This window comes from Hibiscus syriacus, unplaced genomic scaffold, assembly GCF_006381635.1.
Source record: "Hibiscus syriacus cultivar Baekdansim isolate YM2019G1 unplaced genomic scaffold, ASM638163v2 tig00111402_pilon, whole genome shotgun sequence".
In the NCBI taxonomy this organism is placed as follows: Eukaryota; Viridiplantae; Streptophyta; class Magnoliopsida; order Malvales; family Malvaceae; genus Hibiscus; species Hibiscus syriacus.
In genome coordinates, this window is record NW_024063082.1 from 8,091,871 (window position 1) to 8,113,141 (window position 21,271).

At 31.1% G+C, this 21,271-nt stretch overlaps 2 protein-coding genes and 1 pseudogene across 3 annotated transcripts; all 3 read right to left on the reverse strand.

The window, feature by feature from the left end:
* Nucleotides 1–384: 384 nt before the first annotated feature.
* On the reverse strand, nt 385–1,687 carry LOC120161522 (annotated as a pseudogene).
* Nucleotides 1,688–4,197: 2,510 nt separating this feature from the next.
* Nucleotides 4,198–6,550, reverse strand: LOC120161654 (actin-like). Its single transcript, XM_039171869.1, has 5 exons — nt 6,487–6,550; nt 6,120–6,188; nt 5,541–5,934; nt 4,354–4,967; nt 4,198–4,269 (listed from the first exon to the last, which is right to left on the reverse strand). Exons 2-5 carry the CDS (start codon nt 6,177–6,179, stop codon nt 4,204–4,206), a joined length of 1,134 nt encoding a protein of 377 aa, XP_039027800.1. The 5' UTR covers nt 6,180–6,188; nt 6,487–6,550; the 3' UTR covers nt 4,198–4,203.
* A 2,511-nt stretch (nt 6,551–9,061) lies between these two features.
* LOC120161790 lies at nt 9,062–10,716 on the reverse strand. 2 transcript variants are annotated; one of them, XM_039172000.1, is made up of 4 exons: nt 10,325–10,716; nt 10,050–10,117; nt 9,649–9,701; nt 9,062–9,549 (listed from the first exon to the last, which is right to left on the reverse strand). In XM_039172000.1, the coding sequence occupies exons 1-4, from the start codon at nt 10,574–10,576 to the stop codon at nt 9,137–9,139; spliced, it is 786 nt and encodes a 261-aa protein (XP_039027931.1). In that variant the 5' UTR covers nt 10,577–10,716; the 3' UTR covers nt 9,062–9,136. The 2 variants fall into 2 exon arrangements, with proteins under 2 accessions (XP_039027931.1, XP_039027930.1); XM_039171999.1 differs by having other exon boundaries at nt 9,062–9,552.
* Nucleotides 10,717–21,271: the final 10,555 nt, after the last annotated feature.

Below are 21,271 nucleotides of genomic sequence, written 5' to 3' on the forward strand. Positions count from 1 at the left end.
GTAAAGTTTCGTTTTTAATTTTATTGTATACATATATATATATATATGTTTGAAGAATATGTTGGCTCTCGCCTGGAAGAAATTCTACAATTACTGTTGAAATTCAATTTAATTTAGTCATTTGATCATCAAAAACATATTTCTAGGTGTTTTTTTTTTTTGGAGAATAGCATATTTCTAGTTAAAATTTGTTAAGAGAATATGTTGGGTCTCGCATGGCAGAAATTCATTGGCTATTTCTAATGTTTCAGATGCCGAAAACATTAGACAGGACACATGAAATAAGTTTAGGCACAAAAACCCACCAACATCTGCACCCACAGAGCCGAAAAGAACACATTTAATAAGTTTAGGCACAAAAACTGACCAACAGCCGCACCGAACTTAGAGTGTGCGATGAATATGCTGCATGGAGGTGTCATCCTCGTTTGACGCCTCGTGTTCCATGTTTTGGTGAGACAACTGTATCCCACCGGAAAATTGACCGATAATAGCTTCCGATAACGGGGACGTACCGAGATGAGGCGGTATCTCGTGAGAGTTACTACCAGAGTTGTTGCCTCTGAAAACCCAAGAGGCATTTGAATAAGGATTCATAACTGCATGATGAGGCATTGCTAGTTGAGAAACAGATGAAGAGACCTCGGTGTTGTTTATCATGTCGTTTATCCCAGGAGTCGATGCCCGGTTTCCGGAGTACCATGGTTGGTTTGACAGAAGAGAGAGAGCACAGTACGAGTCAACAACTCCCGTCGCAGGAATCTCCGCACTAGAAAAGGCTGTTCCCTGAAGGAAAAGGTTTTGTGAAGGATTCTCTGAGTTGTTTTGTCATGGATGTGGAAGCGTAGTAGCCATGTTTTGATTTGCAGATAAATGTTCCGATGATCTCGATGTTGACCACACATGCCTTGTGGAAAGCCTCGGGTAAGCCGTGAAATCCATGATAAAGCTTCCACCTCCATTGCCGCATTCTATCAGTAGAAACTGCAGGTCATATTCCCTTGAGATTTACCAAAGAAGAATTTAGAAATAACATGGGACAACAATCTAACCAATAGTAAACGAAGAAAGGCGGCTATAACGAAAGGCTAATAATGATCCCGGTAGTGGTTTCCTCCTTCGTTCATTGTGACCTGCTAGACGTCTACGGCAACTCCGTTTCCCTTGGTCGAATTCAGGAAGCTGGTGAAATCTGAATACGCATTACCACGTAGGAAATCAAAACCAACAAAGAAACAAGATGCTTGGACTAAACAAGGCAATTAAGAGCTCTTCAGTGAACTATTACTACAAAGGTAAAAGGGCAAAAAATGGAGGCTGACCTGCTACACTGCTGACAAAACCTTTGCTCAAGACCAGCAACCATGACTTTAGGTGCCTTCGAGTGCATTCCACAGACTTTATGCCTTGAATAGTAAGCTTTTGCATCACTCAGATCCACTTTGCACCCTTCCACTTGACATCTTGGAGGCTCACCACATTGCACCATTCCACCCTTCGCCTTCTTACCGGACCTGGGTGGAGTTTCCACGGTTCTTGCACTTGCACCAACACCAGTGCCTGATGTACTCTCCAAGAAGATCTTTTGACCAAATTTCAAGCCGTCCAGTGACTCAGTGGACGGCTTGGTTGAAGAACCATCTGAGTCTGTCATTGAGGCCCAACCCATTTCCATGAGCTCTGCCTACTGCCCCTTCATGGGGATTTTTATTTGCTTATCGTGTGTCATGAAAATGGGAGATTAAAAAATCAAAAAGACTTATCTCACAATATCCGATAAAATAAACAAAGAGGGACCAAAATCAATAGAATAGATATATTAAAATACCCGATTGGAACAATTTAAAATTTTGATCTGTAATTGGAGGGCTGTTACTGCAATTAACCCAACCAAATTTTAAAAGGTCAAAAAGTTAGACACCTGACACTGAGATTGACCCCATGCCAGCGAGGTGAGTTTACTCAGCTCAGTGACTTTTGTCTGTCAAATATATAATAAAAAGAAAAGAAAAACGGAATTTGACAGTTCCTTCTCTGTACTCTTTTTAGAATAGAACTATAAAATATATTATATTTCACAAGTACATCACGTTTGGCCTCCCAAATCTTATACTTTAATAATAAATAATGAATGATAAATTTAAGTTAATATTAATATAATATAACTTAATACAAATTTGCTATTTATATTTTTTTATGTTTTAAATTTAATACACTATAAATTATTGACGGTAATTGTCTGATATGATATATACCGGCGATAGAATATTTAATTTTATTAAAAAATTACCACATATTTCATTTATTTAGATTTTATTAGTGATATATGAAATTAAAATATTCCAAATGAATCATTAATATATAGAAGCTTTATGTATAGTAATTTTAACAAGAAATAAGGGATTTTAGAGTTCCAGTGCAATAAATTTTGAAAAAAATATTTCTGGGTGAAGAGACGCTGTTGGAAAAATCCTGCAATAGATATTGTGCAGTTCTGGCAATCTGCACACTGTTTGTTTCTTTATTTTACTCCCTTCCAAATTTGGGTGAAGTTCACCACCCTCGTTCAATCCTTTTCCACTTCCTGCTTCTTCAAATTTTAATAAATAAAATGAACTGAAATAATTTGTTCTAAATGAGGTTCGGTCTGACCAGTTTGTCTGCTCTGGTTATCATTTATTTTAACTTTTATTTATGAAAAAAATAGAGAGTACCAGCTCTTGTCCACCTTCATTTTTCTTAACTCAATTTACAAATTTAATTCGTTTATTTTAACTTATAAGTGATAACAGTTGTGTTATTTTTCATTTGATCTTTCAGTTAATCTTATTACCCTATTTGATAAGACTATTTCTTGACTGAAAATTTTATTTTTCTTGTCCACATTAAGTTATCTTAATAGTTAAAAGAAATATTATTATTTTTAAATTTAGATTTAAGTAGTTACGTTTGTATAATGATATTATGAATATATAATATATTATAATCATATCCATTAAAAAATGAAATTCCCTTAAAAAAAAGGCAAACCAGAAAAAATATAATCTTCTAAGCACATTCTTAGAATCACAAAAGGTACAATATTGTTTGAAAGGGACAAATAGGATAAATTACTCTTATGGTCGCTAAAGTCTGAGATCAAATATATTTGATCATTAAGTAAGTTTTTTAATTAGATCACTAAACTGTTACATTGATTTTAACAAAATCATTGATCGTTAATTGTTAAAATAAGAATGAAATTTTAACCAAAACATAGATCTATGTTTGAGTCTCCCTTTTCTCATTCTTATTTCTTTTATTTTCCTATAACAATTATTTACTGGTTAAATTTATTGAATTATATCTAATTAAAACTATGATTAAATTGATACAGTTTGTAAGTAAAGAGGACCAAATATGTTACTATCATAATTATGATTAAAATTAATAGAATATGTAAATAATGAGGACCAAATACATTATTATATAAATTTTCTTCTCCCTTAGTGACCTCAGTTCGAGAAGCGTAGCTTGTATGTGTGCATGAATTTAGATCTAGATCTAGATCTTTTAAAAAATATTATTATACAAATTTACTTAACTGTCACATCAATAATTTTTTTTAGCAGTTAACCTACAATGACTTGTTTAGAATCAACTGAATAATTTAATGATTTAATAAATGTTTTTTATTCAATAATCAAAATAGATCCACCTTATAATTTAGCGATGCCCTAAAAACTAACTACTTATTTTAATGTCTCAATTTGAAATATGAGAATGACTTGTTTTTCAAATTGTTAAAGACATTATTATTTTTATTCCAAATTAATTACATAACTTTTTAGAGGTGATAAAGTAATGGGTGCATTGGACCTAAACTTTTTTATAATCTATTACTTTAATATCTTAAGAATATATAAAGGTAAAGAGGTGAATGAGTGAATTATTATTATTTGGTATATTGATGGTTGAGCTTTTAGATTATATTAGTTAAATTAAAAAATTGAAAATAATTCAGATATGAATAAATAATATGAGATTATTGGATTCGGAAAATTCCACTAACAAATCCAAATGATTTGAAGGGGAAAAGTGGTAATGGAAAGGTGAAAAGATGAAAGGATAAAATAGCAAGCCACTTGGTTTATTAGCATTGCTTTCGATAAGAAAATGTGCACTGTAGATTTATCATCACCCAGTCTTTTGGTTTTGGCAGAACTAGAAGCATTTCCTGTGGACAATTGATGGCCCAGACTCATCATACTCTGCCTTTGCAATCCACATCTGCAAACACAAAAAAGCAAGCATAAAGTTATGTAGGTATGGTATTAGTTTTTCAAAGATTATAAGAACAAAGGGAGATAAAACCTGCTGGAAGGTGCTTAGGGATGCCAAAATGGAGCCTCCAATCCAAACGCTATACTTCCTCTCCGGTGGTGCAACCACTTTAATCTTCATACTGCTTGGAGCTAATGCCGTGATTTCCTTGCTCATCCTATCGGCGATTCCGGGGAACATAGTGGTGCCACCACTGAGGACAATATTTCCATATAGATCCTTTCGGATATCCACGTCACACTTCATGATTGAGTTGTATGTGGTTTCATGAATGCCCGCAGCTTCCATCCCGATCATGGATGGCTGGAAGAGGACTTCGGGACAGCGGAAACGTTCAGCCCCTATGGTGATAACCTGTCCATCGGGTAGCTCGTAGTTTTTCTCCACAGAGGAGCTGGTTTTCGCTGTTTCAAGCTCTTGTTCGAAGTCAAGAGCAATGTAAGCTAACTTCTCTTTTATGTCCCTCACGATTTCTCGCTCGGCAGTCGTCGTGAAGGAGTAACCACGCTCCGTTAAGATTTTCATGAGGGCGTCAGTTAGATCACGGCCGGCTAGGTCGAGACGCAAGATGGCATGTGGAAGAGCATAACCTTCATAGATGGGAACTGTGTGGCTCACACCATCTCCAGAGTCCAAAACAATACCTATACATTAACCTTGCATGTTAGGTCGAAATGTGAAGTGAAACATAAGATTTTTAACACGGGTAATTTATTAAGCTAATATCCAACCGAAGGAACACATTATTTCACTAACTAAATCCGGATTAATGCACAAAAACCAATAGAGAAAAAATAATATTTCATACGTGTATATATATATATATATATATATATATATATTGGAGTAAAATTATAAACTAATTTTAAAATGTCTATATAAATAGAGAAGTTTGCTTAGATTTGTGAGGTATCTGAATCGAAAGCCAAGATATTCGAACTCAGCTAGCCTCGAACTGCTCATGTTTGAGTTTGACACAATAATAATAAATCAAATTAAAATTTTCAAATTGAATTCGAGTAGTTTACTAATATCAATGTCTCATTTATATCCTGCTCTAACAATTTTTTTTTCTAACAATATATTGGCAAAGAACATTTCCAATCACACATTCGGTTGGATTTCAATTAGCCTTCTTAGGAAGATAAGACCTATAATCATATCAATATAATGTTGAACAACGAAGAAGCAGATAGTTGGTAAACGAATGTGCTAACCTGTTGTACGACCGCTGGCGTACAAGGAAAGAACGGCCTGGATAGCGACATACATCGCGGGGGCATTGAATGTTTCAAACATAATTTGAGTCATTTTCTCACGATTAGCCTTAGGATTGAGAGGAGCTTCCGTGAGGAGAATTGGATGCTCCTCGGGGGCAACTCGAAGCTCGTTATAGAATGTATGATGCCAGATTTTCTCCATATCATCCCAATTGTTAACGATACCATGCTCAATTGGGTACTTCAATGTCAAAATACCTCTTTTGGATTGAGCTTCGTCTCCCACATAAGCATCCTTTTGGCCCATGCCGACCATCACACCGGTATGTCGAGGGCGACCCACAATGCTGGGGAACACTGCTCTTGGAGCATCATCTCCGGCAAATCCGGCCTGAAATGTTTAACATCAATCCATATCGATCTAAATCACCAATCAATAAAATCGATTCTCGTAAATACTAAAATCAAATCAAAACAAATAAAAAGAGATTAGAATAATGAAAACTAAATCAAATAAAAAAAAGTATCATTTATAACTAATACAGAGAAACGGAGATCTGATGAAAGTTTGTTTACCTTCACCATTCCAGTTCCATTGTCACAAACAAGTGGCTGGATATCTTCGCCATCTGCCATTTTCTATCGCTGTATCATAAGAAGCCGAATATGAAAAAAAAATCAATAAACATCTATAATAGGAAAAATGATCTCATATCAGAATCTAATATATTCATCACCGTAAGCTATAACAATTGTAAATGAACTTCAAATTGAGAAATTCAATATGCAAATGTTCGATTCAACGGTAAATGACAGTTTCTTATTTCAAAGAATCAGATAACCGGAGGATAAAATTTCAAATTCCGAAACATGCTAATGCAGCAGAATGCCAGAATCATCAATAATTAAACGCAAAATTAGGAGAAAATTTTGAGAAGTTTACATTAAAAAGATTCTGAAGTTGAAGATCTGAGCATCGAAATCTGATCAAATTAATGGCAAAAAATTTATAGAAAAATATTCCAAACAAAAATATCTGAATTCAAAAATTATGAAACGATTCTCACTTTCTGTTCCAGTTTTAACGGACTGTTGAGCTTCGCAGAATAATGCTGTTAAGGAACCCGCGATCTTCGTTTTAAAGAAGGCGAATTGTAAATTCACCTCAAACACGATTTCGTCAGATCTTGAACGCCCGTTTCTCGCTTTCTACCCCCATCTACGGGCCCTATTTCCCCCATCAATCTTGGCTTAAACAGCTGGTTCCCTTTGTTTTGATTGTTGACTGACATTTTCTTCGTAAATTTAACGAATTTAAATGAGTTTTCTTTATATTTCTTCGTTTTTATATGTTTTAATTGACTCCTATTCATTAAAATAACACCATCACTCAAAAAATCTAAACAGAGTTAAGACCATATCAAATGTTATTTATATTTAAAAATATATTATTACGATTTAATTTATTTTATAAATTCACTCTAATATATTTGATAACAATCATATCAAAGATTATATTTTGATTATTTCATTTATATACCTGCATGATCAGAAAAACTCGGATTGAAATATACTTTTCATTATGATTTGCTGGAATTTGTGGAAACAACAGAACTTATCGATTTTCAATGAAAGCTTTATTGAGCATGAAACTGGTGTTGAACGAAGCAGGAAGTTTGTAAGAGAGTTGTTGACTAACCATAACATAAGGAAGATTGCTATATATACTTGCAAAATCAATACCTTCTAAATGGACGAGACCACCCGAGGGATGGATCAAGGCCAACACAGACAGTGCTATGAGAAGTAATGACATGGCGGCCGCAGGTGGTGTTCTTCAATGCAGCCAAGGGAGTTGGATTTTTGGTTTTTCAAAAATCATTGGTAACTTCTGATATTGATTGCAGAAGTATGTGCATTTTATGATATACTTATGCATGCTTGGAGATTAGGTTGCCGCAAGGTAATAGTGGAAACTGATAACGCTGAGGTGGTTGAACTTTTATCTACGACGACAACTATAGATATAGAGAATACAATTGTGGACATGATTAAGAAGTTCCTTGACCAAGAGTGGATAGTGAGGATCTCATTAATTGGAAGGGAAGCAAATTGCGTCGCGGACATGCTTGCAGAAATGGTTCGGGGATAACTTATTGAAGTACAAACATTTGCTCGCCTGTCAAACGAAGTTGTTGGTCTGATTACACAAGAAGCTACCGAAAGCTGAAATATTTGCTGTTAGTTTTAGTTGTTTACCAGGAAAAAAAAATTATCTTCATGATTTGGACACATTTATCTTTTCCTATATGATTGGTGTATTTGAAGTTTAGGAGGCCAAATCTAATAGTTGTTTGTGGCCTAGAAAAATTAGTTTTGTTCATTCCATATTTTGGGTTTCGAAACTCAAACTTCAATTTCGAAATTGCAAATTTCAGTGTTGTTCCCAAGTTTTGAAAACCAATAATTTAAATCGGGAAAATGAAGTTTTTGTTATGTAATTACCATCTTAATGGTATATATAGCAATTTAGTCCCTCATATTTTAATCGATACATATTCGTATGACCAAATGTTTGGATATTTTATTTTTCTTCAAAATTTAATTAGGTTTATGTTTTGGTTGTTTGATGTGATATTTTTAACTCTGGTTAAAGATATTATGACATATTAACGTCCTTGTTTTAATAGAATGCTATTTGGCAATGACAAAAATGGAAATGAAAGCAGTAGAGAGACGAGATTGAGTCCAGCATCGCCACTTCTCACCTAAAACCCGTTTTGTGCATAATAAAGTGCCAACCAACAATGCTTTTTAAGAAATTCTGTTTAAAAACTACACACTCAAGGCTTCTTCTCTTAAAATAATTACCAAACTAAAATTAATAATTTCTTAATAATATTTATAGCTGAAAAACTGTACATATGGATGATTGAAATTACAATATTTAATTAATAATTTTATTTTTATTTTTAAAGATTGTAGGTCAAATTGATACAAAAAAATTAATATAAAAAACTAAAAAGTTATTTTATTTTTATACAATTACCAAACTAATGATTAATTATAAAATTAAAAAAAATAAAAAAAAAATCTTTAAGTAAAGATAACACATGTATTCAAATTCATAAAATAAAATATAATAATTAAAATTTCAAAACATTAAATCAATACGGCATATATATAAATTTATATATGTTAAACCCAATAGGCGATTTTAATGACTGAAATAATATATTTTTTATAGAACTTTTGAGCACTTGCATCTTTAGGTCTATATATTATCAATGATGAAGAAAAATTATAAATTAATATTACTTTATATATTATTAAAAAATCTATAAATTATCTGCTCGACCAGAATCATGCACTTTCGTTAGTTAAAAGAAAGTAATTAAGTAAGCTTAGGTCTCGGGTGGGGGGCTCCCCTCATACACGTATTTTCCACTTAATCAACTAGAGAACTATTCCATCCAATTTCATTCACATTAATCCCATCATCCATAACATAAAACCACTGAAAAAACAACACAAAGCATTGCTATATCAAGAATCTCAAACATTAAAAAAAACCGAAAACTCTGAAAGCAGTTTTAATTATCATGATCATGAACTGCAATTCCATTATCGTTTTGGCCTAGCAGACTGCTCATCGATCGAGCTTTAACCATCCCCAGCTTTATCAAAGGCTTCTGATCACTTCCTTGTTTCGACAATGGCGGCTTCAGATCTTCCTTCTTCGCTGCATTATCTTCCGATCGGCTTTTAACACTGGTAATACTCCTCAGCCTCCCTTTCCCCAAATGGTGCTCGCAGAGCGAGTATCCGACGAGTGTTTGTTGGCAACACCGCCATCCCCTTCCATTAACTCGACTGCACCTTGAACCTTCCATCAACGCACCGTTTCGCCCTCTCTTTTTCCCACTATTATTATCATTATCGTTATCTCTCTGCACTATTCTTTCGGAGCTCCCTCTTCTTTTCTTCAATGGAAACGCCTTCTCTCCTACTATCAAAAAAACAAAAAGTGCAACACCCTCCAATAATCAACACTATGTGAAATATTACAATTTGATTTGATTTTTCAGATAATATGATTTCTTACCTTGATGGAATAGAGACCCAGTTTCTAGTCCTTCACCAAGAATACTTTTCTTTCTAAAAAGATTAAAAACCCAAACCAACCCAGAAAATCCATAGCCAGATATTGGTCGAAATGGGGACCATGCCAATATGCACCACATAGAAATATATTTGTTAACCAAAAAAAAGGGAAAAAAAAAGAGAGTTAACACTAAGATTGGATTAGATGGGAAGCTATATGGTGGATAGCCAAAACTGGTATAGAAATAACCTAATAAAAAAACAGTATTCACACTTAGTCTAATATTTAATCTTTTTATTAATGTTGGTTAAAAGCTTATTAAGACTTTCTTTTTAACCTTTTTAGTTTTTTACTACAAGAGTTGATGAAGTAAGAAAAATAACATTGGCCGGCTTTCTTACCTGGTAGTGTGATTGCTCTTCTTCTCCCCATTTTCTCCCTTTTCCTCCTCTACTCCTTGCTTCAAAACCTACAGGAAGAATTTCAAAATACAAAGGATCTCTCTTGGATAAATTTGTATTTATTTTTACCTGATATATGAAGTTTTCGAGGGTGCAAATTAAAATTTTCGGACAAGATGTTGTTTTTATTAGATCAACCACTAGTGCACTCTTTTTAACAACCTTAAAACTATGATAGAAAAACGACCAAGTAATCTTTGAATCATTGAACTAACCAAGTCGTCTTCTTTCTTCTTCAACTCTTTTCCATGTGTTGCTTTTATTGTTGCTGTTTCAGGGAAAGTGGATGAATCACCATCCTGGGCCGGTTGCTTCCGTCGGATCGGGTGGCTTGGATGACCATACGGAGGGGGAGACAGCCGCCGTGGAGGGTGTTGCACCACCGGAGACCGGTTAAAGTTGGGATCTGATGAAAGAGGTGAAATCGAAGAGAAGGGGTGCTGAACCGTTCTTTTTCTGATCCTCATATCCGATACAATATATATATAATTTCCTTTAAGAAAATTTTGAAGAGAACCAAGGAGAAAAATCAAGAAAAAACAGAGAAAGAAATTGATTTTTTTAGAAGGAAATGAGAGAAGGGAAAAAGAAAGTGCAAAACCCAAATACTACAACAACCACTATAATCATAAAGACCAATAAATTAATTAATTACTTTTTATAAATAACAGACGGATACTAAAAAAATTCGAATATAATATCTAGTTTCCTTTTAATATATGTCTTTTAACTTTTTATTTGTTGCAATTCAGTCACGGATAAGAGTGAGGGTGAAATGCACGTGGGTGTGACCGGTGTAGAAGGTAGGCGGTGAAGGAATCAGGAGAAGGGGATGCCAGGGTGGCGTTGAGAGAATACAAAAAAGTTGGGAGTGGGTAGTTTTATCGTTTATACCTTTTTGATGACATTAGTGGGTCCTTCTCACTCTACTTTTAGTCCCCATCTATAATATCAATAAATGAAAAATATTTTATATAAATAATTATTTGATTCAGTAATTTTTTCATAAACACTGATATAACTATTATAAATATTTTTATAAAAAATTTAAAATTTTAAAACAAGAAAGTTATCATCATTTTAATATTGTTTGTGAAAAAATCAATAAAATAGCACAGCATAATAATCTATTTATTTATAAAATTTAATTAAACAAATGCTTATTTATTAAGTAGTTAAGTCATCTATTTTTAAATTTTAAAACTAGGGATAAATATCTAATTTGTTTAATTTTAAAATTGAAATTAAGTTAAGAAATATTTAAATAAAAAAATAGTAAATTAGGACTTAATTTATGTGGTTTCAAAATTAAGAGGGACCTAAAAAATAATTGAATCAAAGATGTTAGAGGATAGGATTTAATCCTCCTAGTTTTAAAACTAAGATGATCTAAAAATAACTGAGTATAAAAATTAGGAGTTAAAACTTGCTTCAAAATTAGGATGGATCTAAAAATTAATTAGACCCAAAATTTGAGGGGCATGTACCCTCTCAACATACACCCCAATTTATTGAAGTTATTTTATAAATCTCTCTCAAAATTTTACACATGAGATACCTTGTTTTTAGCTTTCATCAAAGCTTTTTCTTGAAATTACAAGAACATATAGTGATTTTAGTTAAGATCACTATAAATAAATTTCTTTATTAAAGATATACAGAAAATCTTGGAATCACCGGGATTCGATTGTTTGGATTCCAAAGTACAAGTGTTCCTAAAATATACTTATAACAAAGGATTAATATGAAATGAAATGTCCAAACTATACATTTTTCTCAAAGTAATGCCTAAACTTTTTTTCCGATCAATCCAAATGCTTAACCTCATAAACGTTATCACATTAGGTGCATCGACCGTAACGACCATTAAAAAGCTCGTTAGGTGACACGTGTCGCGTTCAAACAATTTAAAAAAAATATTTAAAAAAACCTTAAAATATTATAATATTAAAAATCATAATTTCTCTTAAATTGCAAGCAAATCCCTAAAAATCTCAAATCATAATCTTACTTCCCTTGTCGGTCACGACCATCGCCGCTACCGTCGTCTTTTTTATCTCCCTAATAATACGTTATCATCATTGTCGTCGATTGGTCGTCGGGATCACATGGTGTCGCGAGGGTCGTGTGATTCGTCGACTCCATTTCTGGTTCGTTTGGTCCTATTCTAGTGGCTTTTCATTGGATAATTGGCCGTCTGGTGGAGGCGATATCAGGTGGAGGTTCAGAGGCGACAAAAACGATGGGCGTCGTGGGTTTAGGGATTGGAATTAGGGTTTTCAAGGTTTTGATTTTTTTCCAAAAAATTTGGGCCTTTTTAAATATATAATTTAAATATTTTATTTTAAATATTTTTAAAATTATATAAATGTGACACGTGTCACTTAACGAAATATTTTAAAGGTCGTTACAACCGAGACACTTAAAGTGATAACATTTATAATGTTAAGAACCTAGATTGATCGAAAAAAAGTTTAAGCACCACTTTGAAGAAAGCAATATAGTTTGAACACTTTTTTTATCAAGCCTATAACGTAAAACATTTCAAAACACATTGATAGAGTAAGGTATAGTGTTAAAGTTAACCCTTAACGTTTATTAAAATGGTTATTTTGGCTCCCAACATTTTATTTTTTGATAAAAAAGCCCTTAACGTTTGATTTTATAATCACTTTGACCCTTATTCTTTTTTTTCCTGGAGTATTTTGACCCTCAAAGTTTCATTTTAGGATAAAATATCCATATTTTGAAGTGTTAACTGTTTGTTAAGTAACATTTCTATCTATAAAGACGACTTTTTACCTCAAAGTGAAATATTATGGGCTAAAATATTCTAAAGAAATAGGGACTAAAATGATTATTTAATTAAATATTAGGAGTATTTTTTTGATATTATGTTGTAGCGAAATAGGATATGCATATTCATATAGAGAGATCAAATATCAAATCCTTTTAGGATGAAAAAATCGAATCATAAAAAAAAATCAATTGACTGAAGATAAAAAGAGCTCAATTTATTTTAAAATTGGCCATATCAATATGGACTAAATCAAACACAAGGCTAATATACTTGGATCTCAAAATCTTCCATAAATATTGAATAATTATTTGAGATAGTCTCTAATTTTATGTTATATGGTGCTCTAATTGTATTCATCTAAGCAATCTAACTTTAAAATATGTTCTTATATACGGTGAGAAAACATATTAGTCGGTTAGTCAAATTATACATTTTTGTTCCCTTATATATGGTTAGATTATGAGTTTTAGACTTATTATTAATACTTTCTTTACTCTTTTTTTTAGAGTTTCCTCTTCTCCTTTTCTCCGTATAGATTTAAGATTCGATTTAAAATTTATAAAAAAAATATTCTTAGGGTACGTCTCTTTTTCTTCGTTCTTACAACATACTTTTTATTTTTTTTTATGTTTGATTTTGTAAGTTTCTGTCGTTTTATTTCATTCTTGATGCACTCGGATGATTTCCAACTGATAATGATGACTGATTTAAATAATTATAATATTAGAAAAAGTTAAATGTCTAATTGGTGAGAAAATAACTATGATATTATACATAAATATCAAAATTAGGTGTCAAAAATTATATTTATTCGAATAAAATACTCACTTAAAATTAATTATCTCATTTTTTTTAATTTCGTTCTCTAAAATGTATTTACTTAAAAAGTACACAGCCGTTAATAAAATAAAACAAAAGTTCATAGCCGTTGATAGAAACAAATTTACACAAAATATGCATAAATACACGGAGTCCTCCCACCTTCTTCTTCTTCTCTCTCTCTCCATCCTAGGAGGCTTGAATTCTCTAAATTCACTCTGTATGTTTTCTCATCGTCTTTTTACGCTCCTCGTATATAAGCAATTCACGGCGTGTGAAGTTGGACCTAACTCAGTTCAGAAACAGCTCCCATCACCCAACTCAGTGACTCTGCTGACGTAATAAGCTTCGAGTTTGAGGTTCAATATCATCACCTGTTAAACCCAGGTCTTTGTTTTGTTTAAAAGAGTTGTTTTCTGTGTAGGGTTTTCCAAATTTATTTGTTTTTCCTTTAAATCATCATCTTAATGACTTAATGCCGTGTGTTTTATTTTATTTTAGGAGTTTGTGAGTTAAGAATTTAGATATTAGTTTCTTGATATTCGGATGAAATTAGGGTAAATTTAGTATAATTCTATTAGTCGAACATTATTCGGTGATTAAATTTATTTAATTAAAAATTCTTATAGAATGAAGATTGTTGTATTTAGTTGTATGAACAAATGGTAAGTTTTAGTCTTTAGAATTATGAAAGTGAATTATTTTAAAGAGATTGTAATATTTTTATAATCTATATAATTTTTTTGGGTTTATGTTGTAGAGTTTCATATAGATATTAAAAGAGTGATTTAGGATATTTTAGATTTTGGTATAGATACTAAATTTTAAGATTATGTATTTGTACCATCGTTATTTTTTACATTTATAATAAATTATTAATATTTTCATTTGTGACGATAGGTAAGATGAAACCACATTAAATTTTATGTTTTAAACATATTTTATTTTATGTTGATATTGTTTTAATTATTTTTCACTTCCTAAATTCAAACATGTTTAATTTCAAGGTAAATTTATGATTTTTATCTTGGCACTTTAAACTTATAAAATTTTTAAGTAGGGTTTAATTTGGTCGAAAAAGGGTTTTTTTTTTATAATTATTTGTAATGGGTGAGGAAGTCCATGAGACAATGAACCTGGATTTGAATTTAGATCCTGTTCCTGGGACAGGATTAGGATCGGTTTCGAATGATTTTGTTGATATCCTCCCTTTTGATAGGGTTGGAGAAGCTGTTACACGCAGACTATGCCAACCGATTATTGGAATTCCTGCGGCAACTGAGACCTTTATGTGGAATGGAATAGTGCAGATGCAGACTGGTGAGGGCAGTGTTGCTGCGAACGATGGAAGTACCAAAATCATGTGAAAGTAGCAATGGGTTTCCAGATGCTGAGTATTCGGGGGAAAAAGGATGATGTTGAGAAGGGTATTAGCTGCAGGGATGCAAAGGAATGCCCTGTTTGCACAGCGAGTGGACTGTTGGAGGCAAACAATTCAAAAGGACTGCTTTTAATCTTCCCATGGATAGGAAGGAGATTTCATTCGACTTGTGACCCGATTCCCGGGAAACTGCAGAAAGAGCCCATTCTGTTCTCAACAGGATTTTGAGCAAAGCACAGCTGCGTCCCATGATGATGTTGACTTGATTCCTGGCAGCTCCCGATGTTATTCCCTCCCGAATTCAGTATTCTTTTACCCTTGAAAGACAATCGCAATTGCCAGGATCTGTATCATCTGCAGTGGGATCTGCATGTACTGAAGCAGAAATGTTGGTTGAGGATTATTTTCAGTTGCGAAAGAAATCTGGAGCAGTCACCACCGGTTGATGATAGAGATTATTTCTCCAGCATTGCTGCTGTAACAAGCTCGGAGAGTCAAATGGACAATACGGTCGAAATAGATTCTAGTAGGAGAAGAAATTATATCTCGAGTAGTAGGAGAGGACTGAACTAGGAGTTAGAAAGAGTTTTTATCATATCTCACCACTTGGAACTGCCCACCATTGCATTTATCTCGCTTTTTGCTTAACAAAACAAACAATTCATTTCATCCTTAGAGCTTTCAAATGTGTTATGCTCACATTATATGAATTAATCTAAATTAAACCTTAAACTTACTATGTGTTTTTTTCTAAATTAAACATTGGATTCTTAATAACAAAGAGTATTCAACCTTTCAAGCGATTGATCTAAATTAGTGACGGATTTACATGTAACTAATAAAGCATACTTAATATGTGTGCTCACTCTATTTTTTTTTAAATCTATTTGATCCAAGTTATAACTTGTAATAATTTCTTCTTATGTGAAAGATTGTTGTTGTTGTTGTTAAAAAGAGACATACTAATCAAACCGGACATGATAGCCTCCCCAATATTAATCAAAGACATAAAATTACAAACTAAAATCTTTGTTGCAGTTCTAATCTTTATCTACAATTTTGTTCCATAAAAGATTTTTATCAAATCTTAATTTACGGACTCATCATCTGTGTTTAATTAAATGTTGCATGTAATATCCTCAAATTTAAAATACAAAGGAAAAGAGTAAATTTTTTATGTACATTAATTAGTAAAGAAGGATCATTATAACTAATAATTGTTTGGTCTAACATAATGAGTTCTTAGATTTTTTAAAATACTTAAATTTTGATTTTGTAAATAGAATAAATTAAATTAAAAAGTTTATTTTTTAGAATAGATTTTTACGATACTCAATTTAAATTAGTAATCAATGATAAAAAAAATTATCTTTACATTGTCAAGAAAGACATATAACTTTGTAAGACCTCAAACTATGAAAGTTCAAATAACGAACAAATTGGATAACAACGTGTGGGTTAGACTCGGGCAAATAACGAGTTTCCGAGAGGTAGAAGCGTACGTACGTGACAGTTCAAATTTCTACCACCACTCTTTGCAATTGTCGTTGATGGTCATTAGACCTCAAAATTCTTAGATCACTCTATTTTGATCCTTTAAATCCAAATTCAACTTCTATTTTACTCTAATCTAAAAAAATTAGTCTATATCAGTGCCCTTACAGAACACAGCCCATATTATCTCATGCACAAGTCAAAACCAAATCCTAGAACCACGCCATATTTAGAAGTTGAACTGAAAATACAAATACAACTCTGTAAGTAAACATCCATAAGAATTTAAAAAAACAAAAGCATGTTGTTGGAAGACATTTTGTGGGTTTTATTTTTGTTTCGCATAAAAAATAATAATTTTATTTACTTATTTATTTATTTATCTATGCAACAAACAATTGAATTACAGAAGTGGAACATATAAAATACATTTATATCAAACAAACGAGAGAGAAAAACACATATAGAAAAGCTAAACAAGTATTCAAATGTAATGCCTGGAGAAAGTAGTAAGAGAAACAGTAACGGAGAAGCCAATGATGGTGCTAAAAACACTGACAATGAATACAGTTTCAGTAGGGATAGGTGCATAATTTTATTTTAGGGACACATTTTTTAAATTTTAATGGGAGACGAATTTATAAAATTTTCGGAGCAAATTAAACAAATCATCAATAGAAAATATAAAAAAATATCTAAACAATATGATGTTTTAAAACTTTGAAGGGACCGACTGTCCCCGTTGACTCCCCCTTGATTCATCTCTAAGCTCCATCATTCGATGAGGGTGACAGAGCACATTTTGCTGCAAGAGTTTAATATCAACTCTTAAAAATCTTAACTGATGAAATTAAACTGAAAAAGAAAGAAAGAAAGTAAGTTTATATTTAGTGACTTCTAAAGAATAGTGAAGAGATCTTTTGAGACTGAGGAACACTATATTTCTGTTTATAGATTTTGAGATTTTTTTTAAAACAAACATTGAATTTGTGTTTATAGAGTCTATGGTGGTCGACGCGGTAGTCAGAATTTAGATAGATTGAGAGAAAATGAAAGGAAGAAAAAAAGAAGAGTGTGAAAATGAAAAAAGAGAGAAGAAAATGAATTTCGTAGAGATCCAAAATAAGGTAGTTTTGAAATAAATTTAGTTTTTTTAAAATAACATTATTTTAGTGTCGTCTGTCATGTCATAATATCGTTAGCTATTTAATAATAAAATGACCAAAACATGAATGATTCGAAAATTTAGTGATTAAATTGATTTTCTTAAACTTCAGTGATTAAAATAAGATTGAGAGTAAAATTGAAAGATGAATCTATAATTTATCCTAATAACAATAATAATGGCAATAATAGTTAATAGTAGTAATAAGAGCAAGAATGATTGAGAAAGCATTGAAAGCTTGAAAAACTAGAAAGAAATTAAGTTAATGATAATCGGATTCAAAGAGAATGATTGAGCAGAGGAGTGAAGTATGTTTGAAGGCATGAAAAAATGGTCAATATTCCTCATTATTACTTTCTAAAAATCAACAGCTGCATCTTTGGTCTTATAGATGAAATAATTTTGTGTTGATATTTTTGTTAAATTTTGTTCCATAGGATATTGGATCTTATATTGATTATAGAAATTTTGAATATATATTTTTATAAAGTTTAACATTTATTGTTGAATTAAAAGACATTATATTGATGAATAATTAGCAAAAAAAATTAAAATATTGAAGAATTGATGTATGCTATTTTTAGTAATAGAGTAATGAAATGTTTAAATAATTATTTTATAAGTAATTGTTGGATTGGTATTTTATTAATTTTGTATATATTTTATATGAATAATTACAATATTTTTAAGTAATTGAGTTATTTTAATTGACATGTTGTTGGTAAAATATAAAGAAAGACGTAGGATCAAACATGTTTAAACGTTTAATATCATCTGATTAATGGGTGGAAATGAGATTTTTGTAATATAGAAATTGCTAAAAAGGAAAAACTATATTTTTCTAAAAAATGACATAAATTATTTATTCGTTCAACATGAATTTTGCAAGAGAAAAAGGTTAAATTATTATAAGCCTAAGATGAAGGATGATGATGATTTGTTTTCACTAAAATAAGAATGCTGCAATTTTTTGGGGTCTTTTGTCCCATGCTTTCTCAACATCAAAACAACATCCAATACGATGATGATGATGGAGGAAGATGAATATAATAATGAAAGGAAGCATGTCAAAATGCTTAATAATTATGTCCGGGAAGAGAACATGTAAAAAGTCTTTCTTTTGTACGAACTAAACAATTTTATTAATTAATGTTTTGTTGTTATTTTATGAGGTTTTAGGTTCGAGCATCGCGTATGTAAGAATATAAACATTCATTGTCAAATAATTAAAAAAAATTAAACAAATACTACCTTATTTTTATCAAATTTATATAAAAAAAAAAGAAAGGAGGGTTGAAAATATGTATTTTCAACACATCAATTTTATTTATTTATTTAGTTTACATTGATGAGTAGATAATATCAAATTAACAAAATAAAAAATAAAACTACATGCATATGTATGTATTCAATTTTTTTCCTAATCATATACTATTTTAATTTAAATTCTATTTAAATATATAAAAATTTGGTCGTTCATATCAATTAACTAATTAAAAAGCATTTGATGAAATCGATAAGTTAATGAGATGGACTAAAAAATTTGGCTTTGTCATAAAGTGTATGATCTCGATTTACTTAAGTATATGTTAGTGGGGCTTACGATGTTTGTAAAATCTAAATTAAGTGAAGCTGTAATGTTACATAAAGTAATAATCAGGTCATTAGTCCAAATACAATAGGGTCACACATGATTCTTGCGATGATATTTTACTGTCACAATTAGTAGGCGACAGCAGCCGAGAAACCATTATTATGTATCTAATTAATATTTGTCTGTGAATTATTTGCACTTACTCCATAATTATTCCACTTTATTTCATGATTCTATTTGATTATTGATAATCAATCACCACCACTATATTATATTGCTATCGATTGTCTTTTACCACCCTACAATCAAAACTGATCACATAAAATTAATGTTGGTTCTCTTTGTCGTTTTCTATTTTTTAGTTTTAAATAAAATTAATTATGCCTTTATGATACGTGTTTCTCTGTTTTTGTGATACGTTTTTCGTCTTTTTTCTTGTTCATCTGGTCATTCTTTTTTATTTTCTATTTTCTTAGGGTTGAATTTGATGACGCCAAGACTGGTCAAGATGACACTTATTCGTAATCCTGCAATTCTCTCTTGCTCTGGACCCTTGGATTGAATTTGGATACGCGAGGTCTACGTTCGTGGATAGTTTCTCACGATGCTCGACTCTGATTTACGATTCTCGGTGATCTTTCAATAGCTTAATCCCCTTTTGTGACTCGTTTGTCGATGCAATCATATTTATTTGTATATATTTTTTGTTCGATTCTTTTGATCGAGTTTTTAATCTTTTCCATGTGCAGTCCTTGTATGATCTAAAGTGACTCGTTTTTGTGTCAATGTTATAAGAAAATGTCTAAATTATACATTTAATTTATGATGATGTTTATAAACTCTTATTATAATTTTAGATATTTTCACTTTTTTAATAAGAATAACTACTTTTTTAAAAAAAAATCCTAACATAATTCATTCCTTTACTTGGAATAAATTTTTTATTAAATATAAACTAAAAGATAAGAGCTTGCAAGTATTGTTTTGCTATAACTTGTAAAATAACTATAAATTGGAACGATAAACAAGTAATTTTTCTCCTTTTTCTGCATAGGCCCTCGCCCATGAAGTATAAATGTTATAGAAATTTTGAAAAAAATATTAATTTTCTAACTAATTCGATTTATGACAATTTAATCTCTAGTTTAAATTTAAAAATATGTTATTGGATTTTTGACAAAAAATTGGAATCAATATTATTATACTGAAGAGTTAATTGTATAAGATATTCTTACATTTTAGTTTAATCATAAATTTTTATTCATAAATTTCAATATTAATTGTTAACCTTAAAATTATCAAATGTGTCCTTGCGTTATGGATTTAATAGAAAATTAGTCCACCTATTACAATGTAAGTTATTTGGTGTTTGTATATTTCTTTTTTGAAGAAATTAGTAAAAATATAAACAATAAAATTGAATGTTAAAAGTTAGGGTAAATTACGTATCTAGTCACTTCACTATCATTTTGTTTCTGTTTTTAGTCACTAACTGTTAAAAAATTAACGGTGATGCTGATGTGTCACTGTAAAATAATGTCACGCCTTCATTGAAAAAAAATAAAAATTATCACATCTCGAGTTCTATTGATTTATTTATTTATTTAAAAAAATGGATAATCAAAATGATAATTGAATGACTAAATACATATTTTACTCTTAATGTTACTGTAACAAATTATTATCCTCTTCTCAAAAAATATAACATTTAATAAGATATACAACGTAATCATCTTTTAAATTTTATAATATCTTTTTTTTTCGATGTAGGATAAATTACTTTATCTCTACAAAAGTGACATAATTGATCTGTAATATTATAAAACTTCATTAAGAAAAAGTTAACAATTGAATCCTTTTTCGTATTTGAAAATGTTGATGTCATTGGAAGATACGTTAATTGACCAGT